The 15888-nt window shown below is 48.5% G+C and overlaps 1 protein-coding gene across 1 annotated transcript in view; it reads left to right on the forward strand.

Annotated features, from left to right (window-relative positions):
- Positions 1 to 15888, forward strand: part of MYCBP (MYC binding protein) — a 118085-nt gene that overhangs the window by 81403 nt on the left and 20794 nt on the right. Inside the window, exons 3-4 of the mRNA XM_063954314.1 lie at positions 1874 to 1922; positions 14628 to 14757. Coding sequence (XP_063810384.1) covers positions 1874 to 1922; positions 14628 to 14757 — 179 coding nt within the window. The remainder of the gene's footprint in view (positions 1 to 1873; positions 1923 to 14627; positions 14758 to 15888) is intronic.

Here is a 15888-nt window from a genome sequence, read left to right on the forward strand (position 1 = left end):
CAGGGGCCCTGTCTGTTCCAAGACTTACCGCGGATGTGTTGGACGGCATGGCGGTTGAATTCCGGATCCTAAAGCAAAAGGGCATTCCGGAGGATGTCATTCCTACGCTGATAAAAGCCAGGAAAGAAGTAACCGCAAACCATTATCACCGTATTTGGCGAAAATATGTTGCGTGGTGTGAGGCCAGGAAGGCCCCAACAGAGGAATTTCAGCTGGGTCGTTTTCTGCACTTCCTACAGTCAGGAGTGACTATGGGCCTAAAATTGGGTTCCATTAAGGTCCAGATTTCGGCTCTGTCGATTTTCTTCCAGAAAGAACTGGCTTCACTGCCTGGAGTTCAGACATTTTGTAAAGGGAGTGCTACATATTCAGCCCCTTTTTTGTGCCTTCTGTGGCACCTTGGTATCTCAACGTGTTGTTGAGTTTCTTAAAATCACTTTGGTTTGAGCCACTTAAAACTGTGGATTTGAAATATCTCACGTGGAAAGTGGTCATGTTATTGGCCTTGGCTTCGGCCAGGCGTGTGTCAGAATTGGCGGCTTTGTCATGTAAAAGCCCTTATCTGATTTTCCATATGGATAGGGCAGAATTGAGGACTCGTCCCCAGTTTCTCCCTAAGGTGGTATCAGCGTTTCACTTGAACCAACCTATTGTAGTGCCTGCGGCTACTAGGGACTTGGAAGATTCCAAGTTACTGGACGTAGTCAGGGCCTTAAAAATTTATATTTCCAGGACGGCTGGAGTCAGGAAAACTGACTCGTTTTTTTATCCTGTAGGCACCCAACAAAATAGGTGCTCCTGCTTCTAAGCAGACTATTGCTCGCTGAATTTGTAGCACAATGCAGCTGGAGCATTCTGCGGCTGGATTTCCGCATCCTAAATCAGTAACAGCCCGTTCCACGAGGAAAGTGGGCTCATTTTGGGCGGCTGCCTGAGGGGTCTCGGCTTTACAACTTTGCCGAGCTGCAACTTGGTCAGGGGCAAACACGTTTGCTAAATTCTACAAATTTGATACCCTGGCTGAGGAGGACCTTGAGTTCTCTCATTCGGTGCTGCAGAGTCATCCGCACTCTCCCGCCCGTTTGGGAGCTTTGGTATAATCCCCATGGTCCTTACGGAGTTCCCAGCATCCACTAGGACGTCAGAGAAAATAAGATTTTACTCACCGGTAAATCTATTTCTCGTAGTCCGTAGTGGATGCTGGGCGCCCATCCCAAGTGCGGATTGTCTGCAATACTTGTATATAGTTATTGCCTAACTAAAGGGTTATTGTTGAGCCATCTGTTGAGAGGCTCAGTTATATTTCATACTGTTAACTGGGTATAGTATCACGAGTTATACGGTGTGATTGGTGTGGCTGGTATGAGTCTTACCCGGGATTCAAAATCCTTCCTTATTGTGTCAGCTCTTCCGGGCACAGTATCCTAACTGAGGTCTGGAGGAGGGGCATAGAGGGAGGAGCCAGTGCACACCAGATAGTACCTAATCTTTCTTTTAAAGTGCCCAGTCTCCTGCGGAGCCCGTCTATTCCCCATGGTCCTTACGGAGTTCCCAGCATCCACTACGGACTACGAGAAATAGATTTACCGGTGAGTAAAATCTTATTTTAAATTTTTTGTAATTTATTAAATATACCTTTCTAAAGGTGGATACACACTCATTTTGACCCTTCCTGAGCAACGTTGTTCACTATATCGCCCAGTGTGTATGCCGCCGCCGAGTGATGCGCGGCCCTGAGGGTCGTAAATGACCCTCTGTGTCAGCCAAGCACATCGCCTAGTGTGTACCCACCTTAACACAACATAGTGCTCATGATATACATTGGACCTTGCTAGAAAGAAATATTAATTAACTTTCATTTTTTTTGTTCCAGTGTTGGTTGAGCTGTATGAAGAGCCAGAAAAGCCAAATAATGCATTGGAGTATCCTTTGTGTGATAAAAATTGTAATTAATGGGTTGTATGCTTAATTCAATCAAATATACTTTATATGTCAGTCATTTAGTGAAGCAGAACTTATTTGTTTGGTTATTTTATTTTATATATATGTGTGTGTGTGTGTGTGTGTGTGTGTGTGTATGTGTGTGTGTATATATATATATATATATATATATATATATGTGTATGTGTGTGTGTGTATGTGTATATATATATATATATATATATATATATATATTTCTCTATCGTCCTAGTGGATGCTGGGGTTCCTGAAAGGACCATGGGGAATAGCGGCTCCGCAGGAGACAGGGCACAAAAGTAAAGCTTTCCGATCAGGTGGTGTGCACTGGCTCCTCCCCCTATGACCCTCCTCCAAGCCAGTTAGATTTTTGTGCCCGGCCGAGAAGGGTGCAATCTAGGTGGCTCTCCTAAAGAGCTGCTTAGAAAAGTTTAGCTTAGGTTTTTTTATTTTACAGTGAGTCCTGCTGGCAACAGGATCACTGCAACGAGGGACTTAGGGGAGAAGAAGTGAACTCACCTGCGTGCAGGATGGATTGGCTTCTTGGCTACTGGACATCAGCTCCAGAGGGACGATCACAGGTACAGCCTGGATGGTCACCGGAGCCTTGCCGCCGGCCCCCTTGCAGATGCTGAAGTAAGAAGAGGTCCAGAATCGGCGGCAGAAGACTCCTCAGTCTTCTAAAGGTAGCGCACAGCACTGCAGCTGTGCGCCATTTTCCTCTCAGCACACTTCACACGGCAGTCACTGAGGGTGCAGGGCGCTGGGAGGGGGGCGCCCTGGGAGGCAAATGAATACCTATTTTGGCTAAAAATACCTCACATATAGCCTCCGGAGGCTATATGGAGATATTTAACCCCTGCCAGAATCCGTTAAGAGCGGGAGACGAGGCCGCCGAAAAAGGGGCGGGGCCTATCTCCTCAGCACACAGCGCCATTTTCCCTCACAGAAAGGCTGGAGGGAAGGCTCCCAGGCTCTCCCCTGCACTGCACTACAGAAACAGGGTTAAAACAGAGAGGGGGGGCACTAATTTGGCGTTAGAAATATATAAAAAAGATGCTATAAGGGAAAACACTTATATAAGGTTGTCCCTATATAATTATAGCGTTTTTGGTGTGTGCTGGTAAACTCTCCCTCTGTCTCTCCAAAGGGCTAGTGGGTCCTGTCCTCTATCAGAGCATTCCCTGTGTGTGTGCTGTGTGTCGGTACGTGTGTGTCGACATGTATGAGGACGATGTTGGTGAGGAGGCGGAGCAATTGCCTGTAATGGTGATGTCACTCTCTAGGGAGTCGACACCGGAATGGATGGCTTATTTAGGGAATTACGTGATAATGTCAACACGCTGCAAGGTCGGTTGACGACGTGAGACGGCCGACAAACAATTAGTACCGGTCCAGACGTCTCAAAAACACCGTCAGGGGTTTTAAAACGCCCGTTTACTTTAGTCGGTCGACACAGACAGGGACACTGAATCCAGTGTCGACGGTGAATAAACAAACGTATTCCTTATTAGGGCCACACGTTAAAGGCAATGAAGGAGGTGTTACATATTTCTGATACTACAAGTACCACAAAAGAGGGTATTATGTGGGATGTGAAAAAACTACCGTAGTTTTTCCTGAATCAGATAAATTAAATAAAGTGTGTGATGATGCGTGGGTTCCCCCCGATAGAAAATTATGGGCGGTATACCCTTTCCCGCCAGAAGTTAGGGCGCGTTGGGAAACACCCCTTAGGGTGGATAAGGCGCTCACACGCTTATCAAAACAAGTGGCGGTACCGTCTATAGATAGGGCCGTCCTCAAGGACCAGCTGACAGGAGGCTGGAAAATATCATAAAAAGTATATACACACATACTGGTGTTATACTGCGACCAGCGATCGCCTCAGCCTGGATGTGCAGAGCTGGGGTGGCTTGGTCGGATTCCCTGACTAAAAATATTGATACCCTTGACAGGGACAGTATTTTATTGACTATAGAGCATTTAAAGGATGCATTTCTATATATGCGAGATGCACAGAGGGATATTTGCACTCTGGCATCAAGAGTAAATGCGATGTCCATATCTGCCAGAAGATGTTATGGACACGACAGTGGTCAGGTGATGCAGATTCCAAACGGCACAAAGGTGTATTGCCGTATAAAGGAAGAGGAGTTATTTGGGGTCGGTCCATCGGACCTGGTGGCCACGGCAACTGCTGGAAAATCCGCCGTTTTTACCCTAAGTCACATCTCTGCAGAAAAAGACACCGTCTTTTCAGCCTCAGTCCTTTCGTCCCTATAAGATCATATCTGCCCAGGGATAGAGGAAAGGGAAGAAGACTGCAGCAGGCAGCCCATTCCCAGGAACAGAAGCGTTCCACCGCTTCTGACAAGTTCTCAGCATGGCGCTGAGACCGTACAGGACCCCTGGATCCTACAAGTAGTATCCCAGGGGTACAGATTGGAATGTCGAGACGTTTCCCCTTCGCAGGCTCCTGAAGTCTGCTTTACCAAGGTCTCCCTCCGACAAGGAGGCAGTATGGGAAAAAATTCACAAGCTGTATTCCCAGCAGGTGATAATTAAATTACCCCTCCTACTACAAGAAAAGGGGTATTATTCCACACTATATTGTGGTACTGAAGCCAGAAGGCTAGGTGAGACTTATTCTAAAAAATTTTTTGAACACTTACAAAGGTTCAAATCAAGATGGAGTCACTCAGAGCAGTGATAACGAACCAGGAAGAAGGGGACTATATAGTGTCCCGGGACATCAGGGATGCTTACCTCTATGTCCCAAATTTGCCCTTCTCACTAAGGGTACCTCAGGTTCGTGGTGCAGAACTGTCACTATCAGTTACAGACGCTGCCGTTTGGATTGTCCACGGCACCCCGGGTCTTTACCAAGGTAATGGCCGAAATGATGATTCTTCTTCGAAGAAAAGGCGTCTTAATTATCCCTTACTTGGACGATCTCCTGATAAGGGCATAGTCCAGGGAACAGTTGGAGGTCGGAGTAGCACTATCTCGGATACTGCTACAACAGCACGGGTGGATTCTAAATATTCCAAAATCGCAGCTGATCCCGACGACACGTCTGCTGTGCCTAGGGATGATTCTGGACACAGTCCAGAAAAAGGTGTTTCTCCCGGAAGAGAAAGCCAGGGAGTTATCCGAGCTAGTCAGGAACCTCCTAAAAACAGTGCATCATTGCACAAGGGTCCTGGTAAAAATGGTGGCTTCCTACGAAGCAATTCCATTCGGCAGATTTCACGCAAGAACTTTTCAGTGGGATCTGCTGGACAAATGGTCCGGATCGCATCTTCAGATGCATCAGCGGATAACCCTATATCCAAGGACAAGGGTGTCTCTCCTGTGGTGGTTATAGAGTGCTCATCTTCTAGAGGGCCGCAGATTCGGCATTCAGGATTGGATGCTGGTGACCACGGAGCCCAGCCCGAGAGGCTGGGGAGCAGTCACACAAGGAAAAAATTTCCAGGGAGTGTGATCAAGTCTGGAGACTTTTCTCCACATAAATATACTGGAGCTAAGGGTAAATTTATAATGCTCTAAGCTTAGCAAGACCTCTGCTTCAAGGTCAGCCGGTATTGATCCAGTGGGAAAAACATCACGGCAGTCGCCCACGTAAACAGACAGGGCGACACAAGAAGCAGGAGGGCAATGGCAAAAACTGCAAGGACTTTTCGCTGGGCGGAAAATCATGTGATAGCACTGTCAGCAGTGTTTCATCCCGGGAATGGAAACTGGGAAGCAGACTTCCTCAGCAGGCACGACCTCCACCCGGGAGAGTGGAAACTTCATCGGGAAGTTTTTTCCACATGATTGTAAACCGTTGGGAAATACCAAAGGTGGACATGATGGCGTCCCGTCTGAACAAAAAACGGGACAGGTATTGCGCCAGGTCAAGAGACCCTCAGGCAATAGCTGTGGACGTTCTGGTAACACCGTGGGTGTACCAGTCAGTGTTTGTGTTCCCTCCTCTGCTTCTCATACCTAAGGTGCTGAGAATTATAAGACGTAGAGGAGTAAGAACTATACTCATGGCTCCGGATTGGCCAAGAAGGACTTGGTACCCGGAACTTTAAGAGATGCTTACAGAGGTCTTATGGCCTCTGCCGCTAAGAAGGGACTTGCTTCAGCAAGTACCATGTCTGTTCCAAGACTTACCGCAGCTGCGTTTGTCGGCATGGCGGTGGAAAGCCGGATCCTAAGGGAAAAAGGCATTCCGGAAGAGGTCATTCCTACCCTGGTCAAAGCCAGAAAGGAGGTGACCGCACAACATTATCACCACATGTGGCGAAAATATGTTGCGTGGTGTGAGGCCAGGAAGGCCCCACAAAGAAATTTCAACTCGGTCGTTTCCTGCATTTCCTGCAAACAGGAGTGTCTATGGGCCTCAAATTGGGGTCCATTAAGGTTCAAATTTCGGCCCTGTCGATTTTCTTCCAGAAAGAATTGGCTTCAGTTCCTGAAGTCCAGAAGTTTGTCAAGGGAGTATTGCATATACAACCCCCTTTTGTGCCTCCAGTGGCACTGTGGGATCTCAACGTAGTTCTGGGATTCCTCAAATCACATTGGTTTAAAACCAGTCAAATCTGTGGATTTGAAGCATCTCACATGAAAAGTGACCATGCACTTGGCCCTGGCCTGGACCAGGCGAGTGTCAAATTGGTGGTTTTTTCTCAAAAAAGCCCATATCTGTTTGTCCATTCGGACAGGGCAGAGCTGCGGACTCGTCCCCAGTTCTCTCCCTAAGGTGGTGTCAGTGTTTCACCTGAACCAGCTTATTGTGGTGCCTTGCACCTACTAGGGACTTGGAGGACTCCAAGTTGCTAGATGTTGTCAGGGCCCTGAAAATATGTTCCAGGACGGCTGGAGTCAGGAAAACTGACTTGCTGTTATCCTGTATGCACCCAACAAACTGGGTGCTCTTGCTTCTAAGCAGACTATTGCTAGTTGGATGTGTAATACAATTCAGCTTGCACATTCTGTGGCAGGCCTGCCACAGCCAAAATATGTAAATGCCCATTCCACAAGGAAGGTGGGCTCATCTTGGGCGGCTGCCCGAGGGGTCTCGGCTTTACAACTTTGCCGAGCAGCTACTTGGTCAGGGGCAAACACGTTTGCTAAATTCTGCAAATTTGATACCCTGGCTAAGGAGGACCTGGAGTTCTCTCATTCGGTGCTGCAGAGTCATCCGCACTCTCCCGCCCGTTTGGGAGCTTTGGTATAATCCCCATGGTCCTTTCAGGAACCCCAGCATCCACTAGGACGATAGAGAAAATAAGAATTTACTTACCGATAATTCTATTTCTCGGAGTCCGTAGTGGATGCTGGGCGCCCATCCCAAGTGCGGATTATCTGCAATACTTGTACATAGTTACAAAAATCGGGTTATTATTGTTGTGAGCCATCTTTTCAGAGGCTCCGCTGTTATCATACTGTTAACTGGGTTTAGATCACAAGTTGTACGGTGTGATTGGTGTGGCTGGTATGAGTCTTACCCGGGATTCAAAATTCCTCCCTTATTGTGTACGCTCGTCCGGGCACAGTACCTAACTGGCTTGGAGGAGGGTCATAGGGGGAGGAGCCAGTGCACACCACCTGATCGGAAAGCTTTACTTTTGTGCCCTGTCTCCTGCGGAGCCGCTATTCCCCATGGTCCTTTCAGGAACCCCAGCATCCACTACGGACTCCGAGAAATAGAATTATCGGTAAGTAAATTCTTATTATTCTTTACCAAAAAAAAGTGGATTCTTAAATGTAAGTCTTTGTGTGAATAAAATATATAATAATTAAAAAAAAAAAATTTGGGGGGTGGGGGTGCTTAGCAGATATGCCCCCATTTTTCCGTTTGCTAGTGTCAGCCTTACAGCATTATTATCCTGTATTGATATGGCGCCACAAGGGTTCCACAGCACCTAACAAAGGGCCTAATTTAGGCCTGATCGCTCCTCTGTGAATTTGCAGAGGTTTGTGATGAGATAGTCCCTGCCCAAACAGAGTGAAAACCCGCCGCGTGCAAGTCTGCATATGCCTAGCGAAAATTTCTGCGAACGCCGGTCAGCTGCAAATCCGTTCGCAACTCACTCACCTTCTTATGATTTTTCCAGTCTGTGTGTAGCCCAGGATCTACTCCTACAGTGCAATAGAATCAGGCTGATCAGGGCTGGAGCTGATGTCACACACCCTCCCTGAAAATGGCTGCGTTTTTCCTGACACTCCCACAAAAAAGGTCAGTTACCACCCCCAAATGCCAGTTTCCTGTCAATCAACTTGTGCACACCTAGTGATCAAAAAAATTGCTAAATTATTTTTGCAGTTTGGCCTTGCGCGTACGCACTAAGTCGATCAATAACCAGCTGTTTTATGAAATCGCACAACAGCGATTAGGTCTGAATTACCCCCCAAAGTACACAAACAAATGAGCAAATAAAGTGACCATACAATGCAGGATAAGTACATGGTATATAAACATTGCTGCATCAGCGGTCATAACACTGCAAAGCATCAGCGTGGCAGAAACCAAGGGTTAGGTGCCGTTGTAGGGCGTAGATAATAGTCCGAGGCCAGAATTAAATGAGCCATGGTAAATTATCGCAGGCTAATTGATCCCCTGGAAATATCCAATTAGCCCTGAAGCCTGCCTCAGCGGGTCAATAAAACATCCCTGATAACTAGCGGATTAACAGGTGCCGCAATCCTGTAAACACACACCACCGTGAACTTTTTACAGATTCTGTGTGTTAACGCTAGTTAACCCGTGCTAATGCCTGTTAAAGTAGTGTGTTATCTGTTGAAAAGGAGTACAATTAAATAGCCTGGGCCGTTACAGCCCAAGGCTACCTCCCTTTTTCACCTGCTGTAATTTGCTGTGGGTAATTGAATTCTGGCCTATTTCATTTCTAATTTGGTCCTATGCACTAATTTAAATAGTTGAATTTTTATTTATTTCTCTGACGTCCTAGTGGATGCTGGGGACTCCGTAAGGACCATGGGGAATAGCGGCTCCGCAGGAGACTGGGCACAGCTAAGAAAGCTTTAGGACTACCTGGTGTGCACTGGCTCCTCCCACTATGACCCTCCTCCAGACCTCAGTTAGAATCCTGTGCCCGGCTGAGCTGGATGCACACTAGGGGCTCTCCTGAGCTCCTAGAGAGAAAGTATATTTTAGGTTTTTTATTTTACAGTGAGATCTGCTGGCAACAGACTCACTGCAGCGAGGGACTAAGGGGAGAAGAAGCGAACATACCTAACTGGTGGTAGCTTGGGCTTCTTAGGCTACTGGACACCATTAGCTCCAGAGGGATCGACCGCATGGAACCGGCCATTGATGTTCGGACCCAGAGCTGCGCCGCCGGCCCCCTTACAGAGCCAGAAGCAAGAAGAGTCCGGAAAATCTGCGGCAGAAGACATCAGTCTTCACCAAGGTAGCGCACAGCACTGCAGCTGTGCGCCATTGCTCCTCATACACACTTCACACTCCTGTCACTGAGGGTGCAGAGCGTTGGGGGGGGGCGCCCTGAGCAGCAATAAAAACACCTTGGCTGGCAAATATATCACAATATATAGCCCCAGAGGCTATATATGTGATAAATACCCCTGCCAGAATCCATAAAAAAGCGGGAGAAAAGTCTGCGAAAAAGGGGCGGAGCTATCTCCCTCAGCACACTGGTGCCATTTTCTCTTCACAGTGCAGCTGGAAGACAGCTCCCCAGGCTCTCCCCTGTAGTTTTCAGGCTCAAAGGGTTAAAAAGAGAGGGGGGGCACTAAATTTAGGCGCAATATTGTTTATACAAGCAGCTATTGGGGGAAAAATCACTCAGTTATAGTGTTAATCCCTGCATTATATAGCGCTCTGGTGTGTGCTGGCATACTCTCTCTCTGTCTCCCCAAAGGACTTTGTGGGGTCCTGTCCTCAGTCAGAGCATTCCCTGTGTGTGTGCTGTGTGTCGGTACGGCTGTGTCGACATGTGTGATGAGGAAGGTTACGTGGAGGTGGAGCAGAGGCCGATAAATGGGATGTCGTCCCCTGTGGGGCCGACACCAGAGTGGAAGGTATTAACCGACAATGTCAACTCCTTACATAGAAGGCTGGATGACGTAAAACAGCTGTGGGACAGCCGGCTTCTCAGCCCGCGCCTGCCCAGGCGTCTCAAAGGCCATCAGGGGCTCAAAAAAGCGCCCGTTACCTCAGATGGCAGACACAGATGTCGACACGGAGTCTGACTCCAGTGTCGACGAGGTTGAGACATATACACAATCCACTAGGAACATCCGTTACATGATCTCGGCAATGAAAAATGTGTTACGCATTTCTGACATGAACCCAAGTACCACATAAAAGGGGTTTTATTTTTGGGGAGAAAAAGCAGCCAGTGTTTTGTTCCCCCATCAGATGAATGAATGAAGTGTGTAAAGTAGCGTGGGTTCCCCCAATAAGTGACTGATGGCGTACCCTTTCCCGCCAGAGGATAGGTCACGTTGGGAGATATCCCTTAGGGTGGATAAGGCGCTCACACGTTTGTCAAAAAAGGTGGCACTGCCGTCTTAGGATACGGCCACCTTGAAGGAGCCTGCTGATAAAAAACAGGAGGCTATCCTGAAGTCTGTATATACACACTCAGGTTATATACTGAGACCTGCAATTGCCTCAGCATAAATAGTGCTGCTGCAGCGTGGTCTGATACCCTATCAGATAATATTAATACTCTAAGACAGGGATAATAGTTTGCTAACATAGAGCATATTAAAGACGTCGTCTTATATATAAAGGATGCAAGGAGGGATATTTGCCGGCTGGCATCCAGAATAAATGCAATGTCCATTCTGCCAGGAGGGTATTAGAAACCCGGCAGTGGACAGGTGATGCTGCCTATAAAAGGCACATGGAGATTCTGCCTTATAAGGGTGAGGAATTGTTTGGGGATGGTCTCTGGGACCTCGTATCCACAGCAACAGCTGGGAAGAAATTTTTTTTACCTCAGGTTTCCTCACAGCCTAAGAAAGCACCGTATTTTCAGGTACAGTCCTTTCGGCTTCAGAAAAGCAAGCGGGTCAAAGGCGCTTCCTTTCTGCACAGAGATGAGGGAAGAAGGAAAAAGCTGCACCAGCAGCCAGTTCCCAGGAACAAAAATCTTCCCCCGCTTCCTCTGAGTCCACCGCTTGACGTTGGGGCTCCACAGGTGGAGACAGGTGCGGTAGGGGCGCGTCTCGGGAACTTCAGGGACCAGTGGGTTTGCCCACAGGTGGATCCCTAGGTTCTGCAAATAGTATCACAGGGATACAGGCTGGAGTTCGAGGCGACTCCCCCTCGCCGTTACCTCACCTCAGCCTTGCCTGCTGCCCTCGGAGAAAGGTAGTACTGGCGGCAATTCACAAGCTGCACTTCCAGCAGGTGAAATCAAGGTACCCCTCCTTCAAGGCCGGGGTTACTATTCCAAAATGTTGTGGTACCGAAACCAGACTGTTCGGGGAGACCCATTCTAAAATTAAAAGCCTTGAACACTTATATACGAAGGTTCAAGTTCGAAATGGAATCGCTCAGGGCGATTATTGCAAGCCTGGAGAATTTCATGGTATCACTGGACATAAAGGATGCTTACCTGCATGTCCCTATTTACCCTCTTCACCAGGAGTACCTCAAAATTGTGGTACAGGATTGTCATTACCAATTCCAGACGTTGCCGTTGGTCTGTCCCCGGCACCGAGGTATTTACCAAGGTAATGGCCGAAATAATTATCCCCGTACTTGGACAATCTCCTTATAAAGGCGAGGTCCAGGGAGCAGTTGTTCGGCGGAGTAGCACTATCTCGGGAAGTGCTACAACAGCACGGCTGGATTCTGAATATCCAAAGTCGCAGCTGGTTCCTACGAAGCGTCTACTGTTCCGGAGTATGGTTCTGGACACAGAACAGGATAAAAAGGGTTTCTCCCGGAGGAGAAGTCCAAGGAGTTGTCGTCTCTAGACAGAGACCTCCTAATACGTATACAGGTGTCGGTGCATCAATGCACGCGAGCCCTGGGAAGGATGGTAGCTTCTTACGAAGAAATTCCATTCGCCAGGTCCCATACAAGGATTTTCCAGTGGGATCTGTTGGACATGTGGTCCGGGTCGCATCTTCAGATGCATCGGCGGATAACCCTGTCTCCAAGGGCCAGGGTGTCGCTGTTGTGGTGGCTGCAGAGTGCTCATCTTCTAGGGGGCCGCAGATTCGGCATACAGGACTGGGTCCTGGTGACCACGGATGCCAGCCTTCGAGGCTGGGGGGCAGTCACACAGGGAAGAAACTTCCAAGGCTATGGAAAACTCAGGAGACTTCCCTACACATAAATATTCTGGAGCTAAGGGCCATTTACAATGCCCTAAGTCAGGCTAGACCCCTGCTTCAACACCGGCCGGTGCTGATCCAGTCAGACAACATCACGGCGGTCGCTCATGTAAACGACAGGGCGGCACAAGAAGCAGGTTGGCGATGGCAGAAGCCACAAGGATTCTCCGATGGGCGGAAAATCATGTGTTAGCACTGTCAGCAGTGTTCATTCCCGGAATGGACAACTGAGAAGCAGACTTTCTCAGAAGACACGACCTCCACCCGGGAGAGTGGGGACTTCATCCGGAAGTCTTCCAAATGATTGTACACCGTTGGGAAAGGCCACAGGTGGACATGATGGCATCCCGCCTCAACTAAAAGTTACAAAGATATTGCACCAGGTCAAGGACCCTCAGGCGATAGCTGTGGACGCTCTGGTAACACCGTGGGTGTACCAGTCGGTGTATGTGTTCCCTTCTCTGCCTTTCTTACCCAGGGTAATGAGAATAATAAGGAAAGGAGTAAGAACTATACTCATTGTTCCGGGTGGGCCAAGAAGAGCTTGGTAAACAGAACTCCAAGAAATGATCTCAGAGGACCCATGGCCTCTGCCGCTCAGACAGGACCTGCTGCAGCAGGGGGCCTGTCTGTTCCAAGACGTACCGCGGCTGCGTTGGACGGCATGGCGGTTGAACGCCGGATCCTGAAGGAAAAGGAAATTCCGGAGGAAGTTATCCCTACACTATTTAAAGCTAGGAAAGAAGTGAACGCTAACCATTATCACCGCATATGGCGGAAATATGTTGCGTACTGTGAGGCCAGGAAGACCCCAAAGGAGAAATTTCAGCTAGGTCGATTTCTGCACTTCCTACAGTCAGAGGTGACTATGGGCCTACAATTGGGTTCCATTAAGGTCCAGATTTCGGCTCAATCGATTTTCTTCCAAAATGGAACTGGCTTCACTGCCTGAAGTTCCGACTTTTGTTAAGGGAGGGCTGCATAGTCAACCCCCGTTTGTGGCACCGTGGGATCTCAACGTGGTGTTGGATTTCCTGAAGTCGCATTGGGTTGAGCCACTTAAATCCGTGGAGCTATAATACCTCACGTGGAAAGTGGTCATTCTGTGGGCCTTGGCGTCGGCCAGGCGTGTATCAGAATTGACAAAAGCCCTTATCTGTATTTTATATGGGAAAGGCGAAATTGAGGACTCGTTCCCAATTCCTTCCTAAGGTGGTATCAGTTTTTCATGTGAACCAACCTATTGTGGTGCCTGCGGCTACTTGGGACTTGGAGGATTCCAAGTTACTGGACGTAGTCAGGGCCCTGAAAAGTATATGTTTCCAGGACAGCTGGAGTCAGGAAGACTGACTCGCTATTTCTCCTGTATGCACCCAACAAGCTGGGTGCTCCTGCTTCTAAGCAGACGATTGCTCGCTGGATCTGTAGCACGATTCAACTTGCACATTCTGCGGCTGGACTGCCGCACCCTAAATCTGTAAAAGCCCATTCCACGAGGAAAGTGGGCTATTCTTGGGCGGCTGCCCGAGGGGTCTCTGCTTTACAACTTTGCCGAGCTGCTACTTGGTCAGGGGCAAACACGTTTGCAAAATTCTACAAATTTGATACCCTGGCTGAGGAGGACCTTGAGTTCTCTCATTCGGTGCTGCAGAGTCATCCGCACTCTCCCGCCCGTTTGGGAGCTTTGGTATAATCCCCATGGTCCTTACGGAGTCCCCAGCATCCACTAGGACGTCAGAGAAAATAAGATTTTACTCACCGGTAAATCTATTTCTCGTAGTCCGTAGTGGATGCTGGGCGCCCGTCCCAAGTGCGGACTGTCTGCAATACTTGTATATAGTTATCATTAACTAAAAGGGTTATTGTTGAGCCATCTGTTGAGATGCTCTGTTATGTTCATACTGTTAACTGGGTATCATATCACGAGTTATACGGTGTGATTGGTGTGGCTGGTATGAGTCTTACCCGGGATTCAAAATCCTTCCTTATTGTGTCAGCTCTTCCGGGCACAGTATTCTAACTGAGGTCTGGAGGAGGGTCATAGTGGGAGGAGCCAGTGCACACCAGGTAGTCCTAAATCTTTCTTAGCTGTGCCCAGTCTCCTGCGGAGCCGCTATTCCCCATGGTCCTTACGGAGTCCCCAGCATCCACTACGGACTACGAGAAATAGATTTACCGGTGAGTAAAATCTTATTTTTATTTGCAAAATACATCATGGTTGTGTAGAACTTAAATTTAAGAATGCCTTAAAATTCACTGGCGTGAAAGTGTATATTTGTGAAAATGATATGGCCATTAGGCTGTTTGTTGCTCTGCATCCTTAATTATGCATTCAGCTTCCTGAAACAGCACATGGGAGCTGCTGGGCCAGAAACGCCAGATGTGGAAGCTTTGCGCTTGGAGGTCGCAGAACTGAAACAAAAGTATGAAGCTGTTCTAGAAGAGAATAAAGAACTGAAAGCAAAGGTTAGTCTGTGGTGGGGGGGGGGGGGGTTCTCCCCTTTTCTGTTTCTCTGTACTTTTGATGTATCGTGGCTCTTCAGAATTTGTATTTTATTTTCTCTAACGTCCTAGTGGATGCTGGGGACTCCGTAAAGTCCATGGGGAATAGACGGGCTCCGCAGGAGACAGGGCACTTTAAGAATGTTTTAGGATACTGGTGTGCACTGGCTCCTCCCTCTATGTCCCTCCTCCAGACCTCAGTTTGAATCTGTGCCCGGACGAGCTGGGTGCACCTTAGTGAGCTCTCCTGTTAGGATTTTTTATTTTCAGAGAGATCTGCTTGCAACAGACTCTCTGCTACGTGGGACTGAGGGGAGAGAAGCAGTCCTACTCACTAGAAGATAGGTCCTGCTTCTTAGGCCACTGGACACCATTAGCTCCAGAGGGATCGTACACAGGAACGCCCCCTTGGTCGTCCGATCCCGGAGCCGCGCCGTCGTCCCCCTCGCAGAGCCAGAAGAGCGTGAGAAGCAAGAAGACTTCGAAATCGGCGAAAGAAGACTAAACCCACACACTCCGGTCACTGCAGGGTGCAGGGGGGGGCCCTGGGCAGCAATTGGGAACCTCATGGCAAAAAGCAGCATATATACAGTTGGGCACTGTATATATGCATGAGCCCCCGCCATTATTTTACACACAAAACGCGGGACAGAAGCCCGCCACTGAGGGGGCGGGGCTTCTTCCTCAGCACTCACCAGCGCCATTTTCTCTCCACAGCTCCGCTGAGAGGAAGCTCCCCAGGCTCTCCCCTGCAGAATCACGGTAGAAAGAGGGTGAAAAGAGAGGGGGGGCACATAAATTTGGCGCAAAAACAGATATACAGCAGCTACTGGGTTAACACTAAGTTACTGTGTGATTCCTTGGTCATATAGCGCTGGGGTGTGTGCTGGCATACTCTCTGTCTCTCCAAAAGGCCTTGTGGGGGAACTGTCTTCAAATAGAGCATCCCCTGTGTGTGTGGTGTGTCGGTACGCTTGTGTCGGCATGTTTGACGAGGAAGGCTATGTGGAAACAGATCGGGTACAAATGAATGTGGGGTCGCCGCCGACACCCGATTGGATGGATATGTGGAAGGTTTTAAATGATAATGTTAAT

The sequence above is a fragment of the Pseudophryne corroboree genome, chromosome 2, assembly GCF_028390025.1.
Source record: "Pseudophryne corroboree isolate aPseCor3 chromosome 2, aPseCor3.hap2, whole genome shotgun sequence".
NCBI lineage: Eukaryota > Metazoa > Chordata > Amphibia > Anura > Myobatrachidae > Pseudophryne > Pseudophryne corroboree.